The sequence below is a fragment of the Maniola hyperantus genome, chromosome 11 (genome assembly GCF_902806685.2).
Source record: "Maniola hyperantus chromosome 11, iAphHyp1.2, whole genome shotgun sequence".
In the NCBI taxonomy this organism is placed as follows: domain Eukaryota; kingdom Metazoa; phylum Arthropoda; class Insecta; order Lepidoptera; family Nymphalidae; genus Maniola; species Maniola hyperantus.
In genome coordinates this window covers 1717503-1734380 of record NC_048546.1, presented here as the reverse complement: position 1 = coordinate 1734380, position 16878 = coordinate 1717503, and the positions used below count along the sequence as shown (strand labels likewise).

The following is a 16878-nucleotide window of genomic DNA, read 5'->3' as shown; positions in this document are numbered from 1 at the left end:
GATGTTACTACTTTTAGAGCTTTTAGTTTCGGATTTGAGCTCAGCAGAATTAGCACCACATCAACAAACCTAAGGCCTAGATGCACATCAGGTGGTTAAAGTTAAGTTAAAGACAATCAGCAATAGTCCCTTTGAATTAAAGGTTATTTTGACTTTAACCATGGAGCTACGAATATTGATAAGTGCAACTCAATTTGCTTGGTTTTTAGTGGGTAAGTTTAACTTCAATCATCTGACGTGGAACTAACCCTTAGAGTGTTCTGTATTACCACATCCATTCAACCGATGTTAATGGGGATGATGACTATCTCAAAAATAAATCTATTAAAAAGAGGATCTTCCAAAATTCGTAAAATCCTCGCCTGCTGTTAGTTTTAAGTTTGCTAACCATTTAATAAATTAGGTATCGATTTAACTAAAAAAGTACGTCAAATTACGTCAAACATTTATGACGTAACATCTGTGTATTTCATACAAGCTCCCTTACTAAGCCAGCGTTTTTACGTTTGAGAAAAGTCGCTGATTTGACTAGTATAGTCATCATCCCTATTGGCATATGGATTGGTTGATCGATGGATACCAGTCGATTTTATAAACAATCAATAGCATCGATGGATAGATGGATCGATGTAAATGGGTTAACTTAATGAACTGGGACAAAAACACACGCTTAGCCATTTATTCATTAGAGAATCATAGGCTAGAAGAAAAACAAAATATTTAACACAAAGGAAACGGCTGATTCTCTAAATTTTCGATGATTTGACCTAGCATGCGCATTAAAATCTATTGGAGTTGTTCATTCATGCAAGAAATACTTCTTACGGTAAAAGAAAGCACCTTTTATTATTGTTGCGAAAGTAAACCCTTTTTTTTATTATTCCCATGGATTTTAACAACAAAACAGAAATAAACATGCAATAAATGTTAGGAAGCGACTCATTATCTTTAATATTTTTTTAACAGACTTCCAAATAGGATGTGGTTCTCAATTCAGTTCGGCCCGTTTCTTTTTTATTTAGAAAATCTATTCAGTAGAAGGATATTTTAAATATTCCTATTAACAAGCAATTACAATTAACTATGAATACAACTTTTCTAGTAACATAGTTCTACGTAAGCAAATAACACGGTAATTATATCAGTAACGTCCACATCGACAGTGACATGCGAATAATTATAATATTTCATTCGTTTTACGAATAACGGATATCGGATGTTTCCGATACCGATATCACAGCCATACACCCGACTGCATATCGTTTCATATTCCGAACGATATATCGTATCGTGTGTATGAAAATACTGACAGATATTGTGGCTAGTTCCGTTGTTGGTACACAATCTTTAAACTAAATTAAAATGACAGGTCGAAATATATTGCTATCTCTTTCATTACGAAAGAGATAGCAATATATTTCGACCTTCGGCTTTTGATTTCAGCTTCCTGCGAAAAAGGATAGCACTAGAATTTAGGTTAAAGAGTTTAGATATAACAGAATTAACCACATCATTCCATTTGCTAGTTAGTTTAAAACGACATGCAATTATGTTTAAGACTATTTACTTATTTTTATGTTACTTAGTAAATAAAATAGCGCTTTCATTCTATGGGCACTAACTACTTGGTACTTTAAAACAACTCGATAAAATATGGCGGCCTCGAAACAGCTATTCTGTTTGGCGGCCACTTTAACGCGGAATAACGGGAATGTTACTTTCATCTGAAAAAGATCGAAGTTTTAGCGTTTAAACTATCGTGAGTGATTTCCATATTATACCTACATGTCTCTCACCCGGCTATACTCACGTGTTTAGTCGACGTTAGCTCGACTAGTTTCGAACCCATCCGGGGTCCTTTTTCAAAGGAGTCAGTTCGCGCATGCGTCGCGGTTGAGACTACGCGCCGCGCACGCCGCTTTCCGCACAGCCCGTTGTGAGGGTGGCTGAGGTGGGTGCACGCGCGCAGTCTCAGTCGCGACGCGTGCGCGAACTGACTCCTTTGAAAAAGGAGCCCGGATGGGTTCGAAACTAGTCGGCGTAACGTCAACTAAACACATGAGTATAGCCGGGTGAGAGACATGTATAAGATCGAAGTTACTATCAAGTCACGCCTTAAGAAGGTTTTACTTGCGTTACTACTTTTAAATAGGTACTACCTTGCAGCTGACGGTTGAGGAGTGCGGTGATGCCGGGCCCGTCGCCCGCCTTCTTCACCACCAGCATGGGCTTGTCCTCGCCCTCCTCGTAGCAGTTGGGGAGGTGCCCGTTGCTCACTGACATCGTTTCGCTCACCTGGAATTCAGTATTGTCACGGTTTTCATCAGTGACCAGAATAAGTAGTCATCATCATCATCAACAACAACAACTCACTGGCTCACTCGAGCACAAGTCTTCTCTCAGAACAAGTACGGTTTAGGCTATAGCCCACGTCCGAGTGCGGATTGGCAGACTTTTTTTATTGTTTTTTTTTTTAAATTTAGTCCACGACACTGACTTCAATTATTGTATGACTAGCTTATGCTCGCGACTTCGTCCGCGTGGACTACAAAATTTCAAATCCCTATTTCATCCCCTTAGGAGTTGAATTTTCAAAAATCCTTTCTTAGCGGATGGCTACGTCATAATAGCTATCTGCATGCCAAATTTCAGCCCGATCCGTCCAGTAGTTTGAGCTGTGCGTTGATAGATCAGTCAGTCAGTCAGTCACCTTTTCCTTTTATATATATAGATAACAAGGTAGTAGATATACAGAAATACTAGTTGTTAATTGAGTCTACTGGGTGTGGACGCGGCATGCCCGATTACCTGGTACAATAACTACAGCGTAACAAACACACTTGTCAAACAAACTAAACAAAAACAAAACTTATTCAGACAAGACTTCACAACCTTTGTGAATATTTTAGAGAACTCTCAGCCATTTATGTTTCCTCACGAAATTTTCCTTCACCGTTTAAGCAAGTGTTATTGAATTGCTTAAAACGCACATAACTCCGAAAATTTTGAGGTCCGGAATAGATCCCCAAATATTAAGCCGACCTATAGCTATCACCCGCTAATCACTACCTACCTCACTGCCAGTAGCGTGCAGGTCATAGAGGCATAAATGCACTGCTTACCCCAGTTGTAAGCTCAATGCATATTTTTTATTACGACCTGCCAGTAAACAGGTTCCTACCTAACTAATGCCTACCCTGACTTCAAACCCTGTGCACACCACTGCTCACTGCCCATATGCGGAAGTGTGTTTTTTCTCCTTCAATCACGTTGCAACAGATCGATATGATTCTTCGCATGGTTATAGTTAAAATCCTGGAGAGTGACATAAGCTACCTTTTATAACGAAAAATCAAAGAGTTCCCACGGGATATTTTAAAATAAATCCGTGCGAACGAAGCCGCGGGCATCAGCTAATAAAATATATAAAAACATGACACACATCACGAAGTCTATGAATATGGTAACCATTAAACAATAGGTCAAACAGTATTCCAACTCATGAGCAACCAACGCGCGATCCACGCGCGACGAATTGCAAGCCGATTGCGTGTCCTACGAGTACGAGTATGTGGGCTGCGACACCGATTAATGTAATTAACAATTACCCAATTTTGAATACGATTAGTATTCAACTATTATTTCCAAATAAAGAAAGCGAAATGGTAGAAAGTCCAACACCCTAAAATAGGAAATCAAAATATTTTAATCGTAAGTAGAGTCGATCGACACGGATTCGTGGTCGATAACTATCCATCCATAAGAAAGCTCAGAGTCACTCAGCGGGCGATGGAGGGAAACATATCGAAGAAAATGAATAGACTTTGAAACATTTTTTCATTTTCTCAGCATAATATTTAGGTACCTATTCATAATTTTTATGTGTTTCACCGATCGACGCTTTAAGAAATATTTTTTTTTTCAAATACACCTCCCTGGCATTATGGTAAGCTGTGGACTTATATGTGGGGGGGGGGGTGTCCCGGGTTCGATTTCCGGCAGGGGCAATTTGGAATTAATAATTTCTAAATTGTCTCTGGTCTGGCCTAGTGGGAGGCTTCTGCTGTGGCTAGTTACCACCTTACCTGAAACTAGAAACCGATAAGGGGTATGGTTTAAAAACTGTCACACCCCTTCAAGATAGCCCGCTTTCATCTTAGACTGCATCATCACTTACCACCGGTTAAGATCGCAGTCAAAAAGTCAAAACTTTGATGCATAAAAATCGGTTTTATAATGCACAGGTGAAGCCCTTTCATATGATACCTACCCTACACACTTCGAAACTCGAAAAAACCAATTTTTAAGTCCATGACCACAATTTTTTTGTGTGATGTAACCACAAATTCACGGTTTTCAGATTTTTCCCGAATGTCTGCTATAAGACCTACCTACCTGCCAAATTTCATGATTCTAGGTCAACGGGAAGTACCCTGTAGGTTTCTTGACAGACCGACAAACAGATAGACAGACAAACAGACAGACAACAAAGTGATCCTATAAGGGTTCCATTTTTCATTTTGCGGTACGGAACCCTAAAAATGAACAAAAATCAATATTACTAACCTGCATCAACTTGTGAACGACGTCCCGACCCAATATGTGATCGAACACTGCCTGCAAGAAGGCATCCGACATTATCGACAGCTTTAGCTTGTCGCGATGCCACACTAGCACTCTTGACTCCTCCATCGCCATTATTGACACCTGGAATAGTTTTTTTTTTAATCATTATAGGCACACGCTTGACCAGAATAACAGTCTATGACTGGATATAAGACTATTGCAAGGAACAACGTAGGCCCAGGCTCCGTAAGATTTATTATTATTATTACATATTTCACACCCCACTAAACACGTGAGTAAAGGCGGTAAATGGACATCACCAAAGATAATATATTAAACAAGTACAGATCGCTCACTCTCTATTTAAAATTGTAACTAGTTCAAGACTATTACTAGATGGCGTCACTTGGTTCGTATGAAATATATTTTTTATGGATTTGACGAAATATCATATTTTACTTGTCTGGTTCATCAAATTTATTTATATTTAGTAACAAAATACAAAATTTTCACAACACACCATCGGAAAAAGCTAATTCTTAATTTTAATTATTGACTCATTGAACTTTACGATATCCATAGCATTTTGCTTTGGATAGCTGAAGTAGTATTACAAAATTCCAGTAGATGGCGAAACAAAATGACTTGTTACTTGAAAATAAATTTATTATTTTGCCTTTGGATTGGTGACGGTTGAATTTGACGGTGTATTACAATTTTCTGAGTGCTTTTATTTCTTTTCCCTATTTCGTTTGTGAATTGTTTCTGCTATATGGACTCCGAGATTCTGCTAACCCGATTACTTGTGCTTGCTCCTGGATTTTTGATGATGCCAAACTGCTGACCTACGCTTGATACCGGACCCTCTGATGATTGCCTGTGATTTTGGATTTCGTTTATTATTTGAGTAAAATTTGAGTTGGCTCTAAATAAAATTGAGTTTCATCAGCTGTTCGATAGAGTGCACTAAATAAATTCGCATCTCACATTTTAGCTTGCACAATAATGCCATCACACTATAAGGAGTTGACCTACAAGGTACCGGCGACTTAAAGGAGTTTTACGCAAGCTTTAAATGAATGTATGACGTTAGCGATCTTACTTGTATATATTATCTTTGACATCACTCACGAAATCGCGTATCAGTTTCATTTCCTGGCAATCGACGTGAAAAACAGAATGTATAACTCGGTTATAAAACCCATTTTATCCTCGACTTCAATATCTGCCCTCACCTTCGGCTCGGTTAGATAAAAGTCTCGAATAAAATGGCTTGTTTTATGCCCTTGTTGTACAATCTACTATTGCAAGGATCGGTACAGTACACGAACTTGTGTCATTTAGGTTCAGCAGTTCCTTTCGCTTGAGATCGTCCGTCCACCTAACGGGGGGGAGAATTTACCTGAAAAAATTCGTCAGTCGAAACGCCGAACCACTCCGGCGAGTCTAGGAAGTGGTGCGGGAACACAATATGGAGCGCGCGTTGGTTCTGGGACACCACGAGCCTGGAAAAAACAAAGAAAATTCTATTCAATCATTATGGTGGTAGAGTCCTCTTTACAATGCGTGCTGACAAAAACCATTTTCTGACGGAAAGGGAAAGCTCCAATTTTATTGGATTCGTCAAAATGAATGGCATGATAGTCTTACAAAAACTATGATTCACGAACTATATGATTGACGTATATGGTATAAAAAGCCTGCCCAAGTGCGAGTCAGACTCGCGCACTGAGGGTTTCGTACTACAATCGTATTTTTTTCGACATTTTGCACGATATAAATGCATAAAAATAAATAAAAACCTGTTTTAGAATCCACAGGTGAAGCCCTATCATATGATAAGTACTCCACTTGATATAGTTATCTTAATTTGAAAATTGAAAGTACTAATTATTAGTTCATGACCACAATTTTTTTTTGTGTGTTCTAACCCTAAATTCACGATTTTCAGATCTTTCCCCTAATGTCTGCTATAAGACCTACCTACCTACCAAATTTCATGATTCTAGTTCAACGGGAAGTACCCTGTCGGTTTCTTGACAGACAAACAACAAAGTGATCCTATAAGGGTTCCGTATACCTAAGGGAACCCTAAAAATGACCTCGATATTTATGTATGTGCTGGGGTGTAAGGCACTCCACAATGGAACAAACAAGAGGCGAGCAACAAAGTTTAATTTGCGCTAAGTCTGGGTTAATTAAATCGGGCGGAGGACAAACCGAAAGGTCAACTAAACTGGGGTAAAATATTCATTTCGCTTTTTTTCTGCTGTATACAGCTTATCTATTCAGAAGTGGGTATTATTTTTACCCTCTTTTGTCTTAAATTGCATAACATTTGTTTTAATTTTTAGGGTTCCATATCTTCAGAAAACAGTTTCTTGGCTCGGAAAAGCTTGAAGAAACTTCAAGTGATCAAATCAGAAGTGAGGAGATCCGTAGGAGAACTAGAGTAACCGACATAGCTCAACGGGTTGCGAAGCTGAAGTGGCAATGGGCAGCGCACATAGTTCGTAAAAGCGATAGACGTTGGGGTCTCAAGGTGTTGGAATGACGACCTCGCACCGGAAGACGCAGCGTTGGAAGACCCCCCACTAGGTGGACGGACGACATCAGACGAGTCGCAGGGAGCCGCTGGATTCAGGCGGTCCAAGACCGTGGCGTGTGGAAGTCCCTACAAGAGACCTATGTCCAGCAGTTGATGATGATGATGATGATGATGATGATGATGATGATGATGATGATGATCTCCCGTCAAGGTAATCAAAACCTATAGATAGTATATTTCCTGTTGACGTAGAATCATGAAATTTAGCAGGTATAGCAATGTATTATAGCACAAGGGGAAAAATCCGAAAACCGGGAATCTGTGGTTACATTACAAAAAATGAAAAAGTGTTATTTCTTGTACAATGGGACGGAACCCTTCAGGTGCTAGTCCGACTCGCACTTTACCATTTTTTTTAAGATATACTACAGTACGCGGTCGAAAGTATTGTACATCGACCTTTAGATATGGAGATAGCAGATTTGTAGAGAGTTGTCCCTGTCGTTGAGACAGACAAAACGTCATATAGGTATGAGTGACAGAGACAATGCTCTACAAAGCTGAAATTTCATTCAAAAGGCCGATGTAAGTACATTACTTTCTGTCGCGTCCTCTACCTACAAAGAAAACGTTAATGGTCGTTTCTACACCAAGCATCTGGGATCACACAGCCTCGCAAACCAAATAAATACCCCCTTAGGGGTGGAATTTCCAAAAATCTGTGCATTTGTCATAAAAGGACCATATCAAAATTTCAAGTTTCTAACCCCAGCGATTTGGGTTTTGCGTTGATAGATCAATCAGTTAACTTTTTATAGATAGATAGAACAAAAGAACTGTATTATTCGCAATCAATATTCACATCATCTATTTTTCCATTACCTTCGGAAAATAGGCTATAGCCCACATCGTATGACCTAATAACTAATAACAATAAGCCCTCAAACCGGGCGGTATCAAATAACACGCGCCTCGCCTCATTAACCCCCGCGCCGCGTTATCACAACCTTTACTCATCTATTGTACTCCTGATAGCAAAGGTCACGGTTTAATGGATCCCAAGGCATTTGACCTAAAACGTTTACATCTTGAGCGCCATTATAAGAAATTGAATACTTGACTCCGACACAGCCGTGAACAAGCGATTTAGCAATTATGGAAAAACAGTTCTTGTAATACTTTTTTTAGGGTTGCGTACCTGAAGAGTGCCAAGGGATCCTAATATTATTAAGCCTCCGCTATTCGTGCGTCCGTCGTTTATCTGTCAGCGGGCTGTACCTCGTGAATCGTAATAGGTAGAGAGCTGAAATTTTTAGAGAATGTGTAATGTGTATGGCTGGAAAATTTAAAGAATGGTGCAGCGTTCGATACAGAGGCGTCTTTAGCCCTTGTGGCGCCCGTGTGCAACCAGTACCCTAGCGCCCTCTAGTCTAGTAGGAGCAGGGTCAAAATGGAATACTAACAGTTATATTTTCAAACGGAAATTCGCATGCAAATGGTGCAATTTTAAATGATGATTTTAAATGATGACGGCGTCGGCCATAACACGAGCGCAGGGTCTTTGAGAGCGCCGGCATCGACGCATCTTTGGAGGTGTCACATCGCTCGGCGCCCCCTTAGACCCGGCGCCCGTGTGCGCCGCACACCCTGCACCATAGGTAAACAGTGGCGGATTTGCAGTCTTGGCCGCCCTAGGCCCCAGGATTTCGTAAGTACCAGCCGCTCCTTTCTCAACACCCATTAACCATAGTCGTAGCCATGAGTTGATTGGGGGGTGGGGTGGGGGGATTAAAAATTTACCTTTTGATTTGTCAGTAAAATACAATACAATGATAAATAGGAGCGCAAGCGCAGCAGGCGCAATTTTTTTTGCTAGCCGCCCTAGGCCCGGGCCTACTGGGCCTTAGGGCAAATCCGTCACTGTAGGTAAAGACGCCTCTGGTTCGATATGCACCGCTCACCTAGGTAAGTAGGTAACGCTGAACAGTACGCAGCCAAAAGTGATGAACATCGATCTTTGGAAGGAGACAGCAGATTTACAAATCTCACTGCACTGTCTCGGTCGTTGAAACCGACAAAGCGTCATATGGGTATGAGTGACAGAGACAACGCTCTACAAAGATGAAATGACATTCTAAAGGCCGACTGTATACAAACATTATCCAATTGCCAGTGAAGTTAACCGCAGGTGTACCTGCATTGTACCTAATTTATTAGTTGCTTAGTTGCGGATGGTAATATAATAGCTACTTTATAGTTTAGTTAAAAATGAAATAAAATTGACCCCTTAAAGTGCGGCAACCTTCCAAAACAATAAGTCGCATGGGGCCTGATTAAAGCCGATTATAGGATAGGCTTCTATCATTTATTTACATGCCGTATTTTTAAGGTTTCATTAATTCGCTAACTCATTTGCTGTTTACTGCGTATGCTGCTCCCCCCCCCCCCCCCCCCCCCCCTAAGCTATTGAAACGTGGGCCTATCGCACTTGTGTGACGCAATCGTCACATGATTCTAAATTGCAATCAATCACTTTTGATTGGCAGACACTCACTTCCTATTGGTTAAAATGCATTGTTGCAGCAACAAGAAAATTAAAAAGTTTTCAAAGAACAACATGCTGCTGTTTCCTTTTCACTCCGCACATTAGATCCGCAATTTAGATTATTTAAGAATTTTATGTATAAGTCCCGCAAATGGCGCTGGAACCATGTCTTTTTAACGTCAAAATGACGATATTTTGACGTCATTTGACGTATATTTAAGTAAAAATATGCCATCAGTCTAGTGCTGACGTCACTAAAATGGCGGCCACGCATATTAGCAATTTGCGGGACCTTATACCCGGCGATATTCGCGCCATCAAGATGACGTTTCATTTACGAAAATCGGTTGAGCCATTGAGTAGTTACGAGCGGACATAGGAACGAACATACATACACACATACATATATCAATAGGTGAAACACTCTCCTTTTGGGTTTCGCCGCAGTCAGTTAAAAATACCATTAATCCATCCAATTACAACTGAGACTGTATTGTTCTGATACCTTCCGTCTAGATCAAGAATTCCATAACACATAATCATCATCATCATCATCATCATGATCAACCCATCACCGGCTCACTACAAAGCACGGGTCTCCTCTCAGAGTGAGAAGAGTTTTGGTCATAGTCTACCACGCTGGCCATGTGCGGATTGGTAGACTTCACACACCTCTGAGAACATTAAGGAGAACTCTCAGGCATGCAGGTTTCCTCACGATGTTTTCCTTCACCGTTAAAGCAAGTGATATTTAATTAATTTAAAACGCACATAGCTCCGAAAAGTTAGAGGTGCGTGCCCGGGATCGAACCCCCCCGCCCCGATTAGAAGGCAGACGTCCTAACCACTAGGCTAACACATAATATGCTGCACAAATTACAACTTAATATACAAAGCAACACACATAATACTGTTTTTTTTTTTTAGTTTAGTTTAATATTCTTTATTGTACACCAAAAAGAAAAGACACAAAAAGAAACATGTAAAAGAAGAACATACAATCAGCGGCCTTATCGCTGTGAAGCGAACTCTACCAGGCAACAAGGTTGAAGAGGATTTAAGGGCTAGTGAAAACTCTAGGGAAAAACTCACTCTAATGGTGAAAATAGATATAGCGAGCAAGCGAGCAGGCGGGTCACCTGATGTTAAGTGATTACCGCCGCCCATGAACATTTGCAGCACCAGAGGAGCCGCCGATGCGTTGCCGGCCTTTTAGGAATTTGTTGGTCCGCCCCTTGAATAACCCCATGTTATAATCTAGTGGGAACACCGCCGATGGGAGTTGGTTCCACAGTTTGCACGTGCGTGGAAAGAAGGATCTGGCGCAGCGGACGGTCGAAGTGCACCAGACACCCAGATGGTGAGGGTGAAATTCCTTACGGTGGCGCGCGGTGCGGTTGTAGAAAAAAGAGGGTGGAATGAGGTCAAAAAGCTCTTCAGAGCACTCCCCATTATACAGGCGATAGAACACGCATAGAGAGCTAACGTCTCTGCGGTGCTCCAGGCTTTCCAACGAGCCGGTTAGTTTGGGATCGTCCACAAGTCGAACAGCCCGCCTTTGGATCCGATCAAATGGAAGGAGTTGATACTGGGGTGCTCCAGCCCAAAGGTGGGAGCAGTACTCCATGTGAGGGCGGACTTGCGCCTTATAGAGTAGGAGCCTATGCTCGGGCGCGAAGTACCGCTTTGCTCTGTTGAGCACCCCAAGCTTTTTGGAGGCTAATTTGGCCTTGCTTTCCAAATGATCGCGGAATTGAACCTCGCTCGAAATGTGGACTCCAAGGATCCCAATGCTGTTGGAAGGTGTGAGGGGAGTGCTCTGAAAGAGAAGAGGCAGTGTAAAAGGGGACTTCTTGGCAGAAAACGCGCAAACCTGTGCGCAAGTTCCAGCACCCAAGGGTGCTCTGGCCACAAACTTTGGACGAGTAACAATGTAATCCGTTCTATACGGTTGACTAGCTGATGCCCGCGACTTCGTTCGCGTGGAATTAGGTTTTTCAAAAATCCCGTGGGAACTCTTTGATTTTCAGGGATAAATAGTAGCCTATGTCACAGTCCACCCTCCAGGTCTTTATCTATGCAACAAACCCATGCAAAAAATCACGTCAATCCGTTGCACCGTTGGGACGTGATTGACGGACAAACCAATAAACCAGTGAAGGAAGACACAGCCGGAGGGCCCAAAAAATATATAAAAGGAAAAGGTGACTGACTGACTGACTGACTGACTGACTGAATGACTGACTGATCTATCAACGCACAGCTCAAACTACTGGACGGATCCGGCTGAAATTTGGCATGCAGATAGCTATTATGACGTAGACATCCGCTAAGAAAGGATTTTTGATAATTCAACCCCTAAGGAGGTGAAATAGGGGTTTGAAATTTGTGTAGTCCACGCGGACGAAGTCGCGAGCATAAGCTAGTTACTTTATAATTACTTTATTAAAATAAAATTAAAACTAATTTACAATACTAAATTTTGGATCTAATGCTACGCGATGTAACAAAAGAATCAGAATGAATTTTGGACGTTTACAATAATTAAGGAAAACTCCAATTTGGGTCGCAATGTCGCAATAGCTGTTGCTGCATAAACCAACAAACAAATACACTTTCGCATTAATTATAATAAGGGTACTGATTCTGTGGCTTACTCTGTTGTACACAATCTCTGAACTCAACTAAAATGGCAGGTCTAAATGTATTGCTGTTTCTTTCATAATACTCCTTGCCGAGAAGGATAGCACTAGATTTAGCTCTGTCAATTTATTTGAGGTGATTATGCACACAACGAGCCACGCTGCTTTACTGTCGACGAAAATGCACAATTTTAGCGAGGCGAATGGAGAGATGGCATAAAGGGTGGACTATAGGAATTCTAATTTCCTCTCAAAAGTATGCCAAAAGATTTGTAATAAAATTCAAAAAATCTTTTGGCAAAACGATTCACTCTGACGAATGAAAAAAATACAAGGCCGTACCTATTTGATTAGATACCTAATAAAAGAAAGAATTCTAATAAATATACCGTTACCGCAAAACCGGATAAATTAAACTATATGGTTCGATTTCTACTCATTTGCACTAAACGAGTCTACATTCCTCACATAACTATTTATATTTTATGAAGTCAAGAGCCCGTCACTTTTCTTCAATATTTATTTGAAACTAGCTGCCCTGGTGAACTTCGTTCCGCCTAACAGTCGATTCAAATTTTGTAAGAACCATCCTCGTACTTCAAAGAATATTATAAAAAAAGAATTAGCGAAATCGGTTCAGCTGTTCTCGAGATTTGCGATGACCAACACATTTAGTGATTTATTTTTATATTATAGATGGACTATTAAAATTAGTGAAAAAAATAGTGAAAAGAAAAGTTAATAATTTTACATAAATTGAAGAGAAGAAATCTTTGATTGAGATATCACCTTACCTTAGCATTTGCGTACAAACCATCATTGTAACCAATCAGACAATATTTCAACATAATTGTACCTGCATTTTATCGAATAAACAAACCAGATTAAACATCTAAATATGTATCCTATAAAAGGAAAAGGTGACTGACTGACTGATCTATCAACGCACAGAATAAACTACTGGATGGATCGGGCTGAAAGGCATGCAGATAGCTATTATGGCGTAGACGTCCGCTAAGAAGTTTTTTGAAATGCAACTCCTCAGGCGGTAAAATAGGGGTTTGAAACTAATGTAGTCCACGCAGACGAAGTCGCGGACATAAGCTAGTTCAAATGTCACTCTCTGTTTGCCTGCTTCTATATATATATATAAAAGGAAAAGGTGACTGACTGACTGACTGACTGATCTATCAACGGACAGCTCAAACTACTGGATGGATCGGGCTGAAATTTGGCATACTGAAAGCTATTATGGCGTAGGCATCCGCTAAGAAAGGATTTTGGAAAATGCAACCCCTAAGGGGTGAAATAGGGGTTTGAAATTTATGTAGTCCACGCGGACGAAGTCGCGAGCATAAGCTAGTTTACCTATAATTAGCTTATCATTTCATACAGTATTTTGAAAAATTAAAATTTAAGCTATTGGTAAACCTAACATTTAAAATAAAATTAAGTACATTTGAAATAAACGCTGACGATTGTAACATAATCGTAATAGTAATAGCCTTACAGAAAAATATACTCACTTTTCTCTCCAATTATTTAAATAAAGTATTTGACGTAAAAACTTACCAATACAAAGGAATTATTAAAATAGACTTATTACTGAAACTACTTAATATCCTGGAAGGTTAAAAGGTAGGTCATGTCACAGTCACACGTTACTTAGTAAACGCCTACGTTGCTACATTGATCAGCCCGTTAAATAATGTCGTAACGTCCCACTATGACTAAAGTGACACGTAGGTAGGTATAATCGTAGGTTGCCCAAATTTTTGGTAGAGACAATTTTACTTTTGAGGATACAGACGATTTCACATTCAAGCGGAAATATTTTTATTTAGATAATAGTCAAAATAGACAATTTATGGAGTTTCCACATCAGTCGAATCTTCCTAAGCAGCAAAGGCGAGTTTGCCTGGAAGAGTTGCTTGCATGCTTTTCATCTAAGGTTATTTCCAAACTCTCTTTCTCTCTCTGTCCTTCTCTCTCCCTCTCCCACCCTCTCTCTGTGCCGTACTCCTCACTGCTGAAGGTCCCCACCCTTTCCATAAATCACTTAATGGTAGTGATTTCTTAGGGTACTAATAAATGAGGGTGTAAATTCTGTCTAACTTACGGTTTACTTAAATATTTTATTCCATTTTTAGGGTTCCGTACTCGTAGGATGGCAACGAGCAACGAACGTCAACTGTTAGCGGGCTGTATTTCATGAACCATAAAAGAGTTGAATTCTATTACTGCTCTAACAAATATAAAAAAATTCAAAATGGCCGCCATGCGAATTAAAGAAATCGAAGTACCAAGTACCACCCATTTGGGGTGGTGTCACAGATGAAAATGTTACATTTGTACTTTGTTTTTATCTGTGACACCAACAACAAATAAATGCATTTTCTTTCTTTCTTTCTTCTTTCAAGTGTATCTTGTACAGAACCATTTGTGTGCGAGTCCGACTCGCACTTGACCAGTTTTTTTATGAAATTAAAATACAAACCTTGTCCTTGGTGACCCAAAAGACATTAGCTTTAACACCGTTTGCCCTTATAAAGATCCTTGTCTACGGCATTAAGCTTTACGTAAGTAATTAGTAATTACTCATTTGTAAGCGAACTCGTATTTACGAGGATTCAGTCTGACATGACTTTGATTGTTTTACGTGCTCCTACTAATTAAGCTTTTGCAGAAATTTCCAGATCAATGTTGGATACGTACTTACGTACCATTTCCCCCAATGGCATTAAACCATGTAATAAAAGAGATAGCGCTATACAAATGGATCCAAGTATCGTAGTTTTATTAACTCTTCATTTAATTTTACATACACTTCCATGTCTAGAAACAAAATAGCCCGACAGGAATGCTTTTCAGCTAAGCCACGGTTCACAACAGAACAAAACGTCGAGGCTTCGACGTCACTGGCAAGGTAAGTGTGAATAGTCTATCTTTTAGCCAGACGAACCACCAATGCGTTGCCGGCCTTTCAGGAACTTGTTGGTCCACCCCTTGAATAACCCCATGTTGTAATCTAATGGGAACACCGCCGAATGAAGTTGATGCCAAAGTTTTCATGTACTTCTTTGATTTAACTTCTCTATATATTTCTTTGATTTCATTTCACCACATAGCCGATTTGACATTTCAACCGGTTCAGTGATGCTGAACCAAGAGTTCCCTCACCCTAGTCCACTCTCGCTTAGCTGAGTCAGCTATAACGATCTCTAATTTAAATTGATCTGAATATGAAGCAAAGACGCTATCCGACTTTGAAAAATCAATTTAATTCCATCTAGACTTGACTCGTTCCGCCCGATCCAATCACGGAGATCAAAAGCGTCATTATAGACTTCATTAGGAAATCCGTAATAGGAAAAGGTGTGGTTGAATCTTACTTAGGTATCCAAATTAGGGGTGTTGGAGTTCTTGTGCAACAAGGCATACAGCATAATGCTGAGCTGGGACCCTTTTTTCGGGTTGTGCCACACAATATGACAGTTTGTTCCGGCGCTTCTTTTGGTTGTTCTCAGGTGGAAGAAGCGCCGGAACAACCAGCTCTTAGCTTTAAGTTGTGATGTGTGGCACAATTGTATAAATAAACGTCTTTTCTTTCTTTCTTTCTTTCTTTCTTTCTAAACGGTAAAATACTATCTAATACTGAATACACTCGCAATTATATTATGCTTTTATATGACTAGTTTTTAGCAAGATTTACTTGCGTTATTCCACGGTTGGACATAGGTCTATTGTACGGACTTCCACGCGTCATGGTCTTGCGCCGCCTGAATCCTACGTTCTCCTGCACCGGGTTAGTGTGAGGCCTGTGCGGGTATACGGGGCGTCCTCCACCCCCATTGCCATGTCGACCTGTCGCGTAGTATAGTCTGGTGCACCGAATAGTCTGGGGGAATTTGCCAAAGCTGCACTTGCCGCTGCTCTCCGGTAGGAAATGGCCATTCCTTGTACTACAACATAATATATTGATTTTTCGAACTATGTTCCCATCCCATTGTCACATCAGCCTCCCAATCCGTTGAGTTATATGTCCGGTACTGGTTCTTCTACGGATCTCCTCGTTCCTGATTTGATCACGTAGAGAAACGTACATAGCGTAAATCGTAAAAGCTAGTTAATAAAGCAGAAGAAAAACAGACAGACAGTTATGGAGAAACTATATAACACTCACTTTGGTTGACAGTGTGTTTCTCAAAAACAGAGATTTTTCAAGTTTTCTCCGAAACTTTACCACTAAAATTCGAGTGTATTAGAGTTTCAATACGATGCTTATTTATTTATTTATTTTACATTTCATTGGAACGGCAGTGCCACTTACACTAACTATCAATGAAAAACTTTAAATACAAACACTAAAAGACACAAAATATAAAACAATAAAACATTGAAGGATTTTGAATGTATGCTTATAAGATTTGTTTGGGTTAGTATTGCGTAATTTTCAAACATATCTATAAAATATTGCCAGTACCAACTGACAGACAGATAGCCAGAAGGATATCATGACAAAAATTACGGACCCTTATTTTAAAGTGAGAACTTCCCAAGATAACTAATAGAAACGG

At 40.1% G+C, this 16878-nt stretch overlaps 1 protein-coding gene across 3 annotated transcripts in view; it reads right to left on the bottom strand.

Annotated features, from left to right (window-relative positions):
* LOC117986310 (blood vessel epicardial substance-like) overlaps window positions 1–16878 on the bottom strand; it is a 65747-nt gene that overhangs the window by 10091 nt on the left and 38778 nt on the right. For all 3 annotated transcript variants that reach the window (XM_069501941.1, XM_034973141.2, XM_069501940.1), the window contains exons 3-5: window positions 5969–6071; window positions 4567–4707; window positions 2160–2295 (exon numbers count right to left, since the gene is read on the bottom strand). In XM_069501941.1, the coding sequence (XP_069358042.1) occupies window positions 2160–2295; window positions 4567–4707; window positions 5969–6071 (380 nt within the window). The remainder of the gene's footprint in view (window positions 1–2159; window positions 2296–4566; window positions 4708–5968; window positions 6072–16878) is intronic.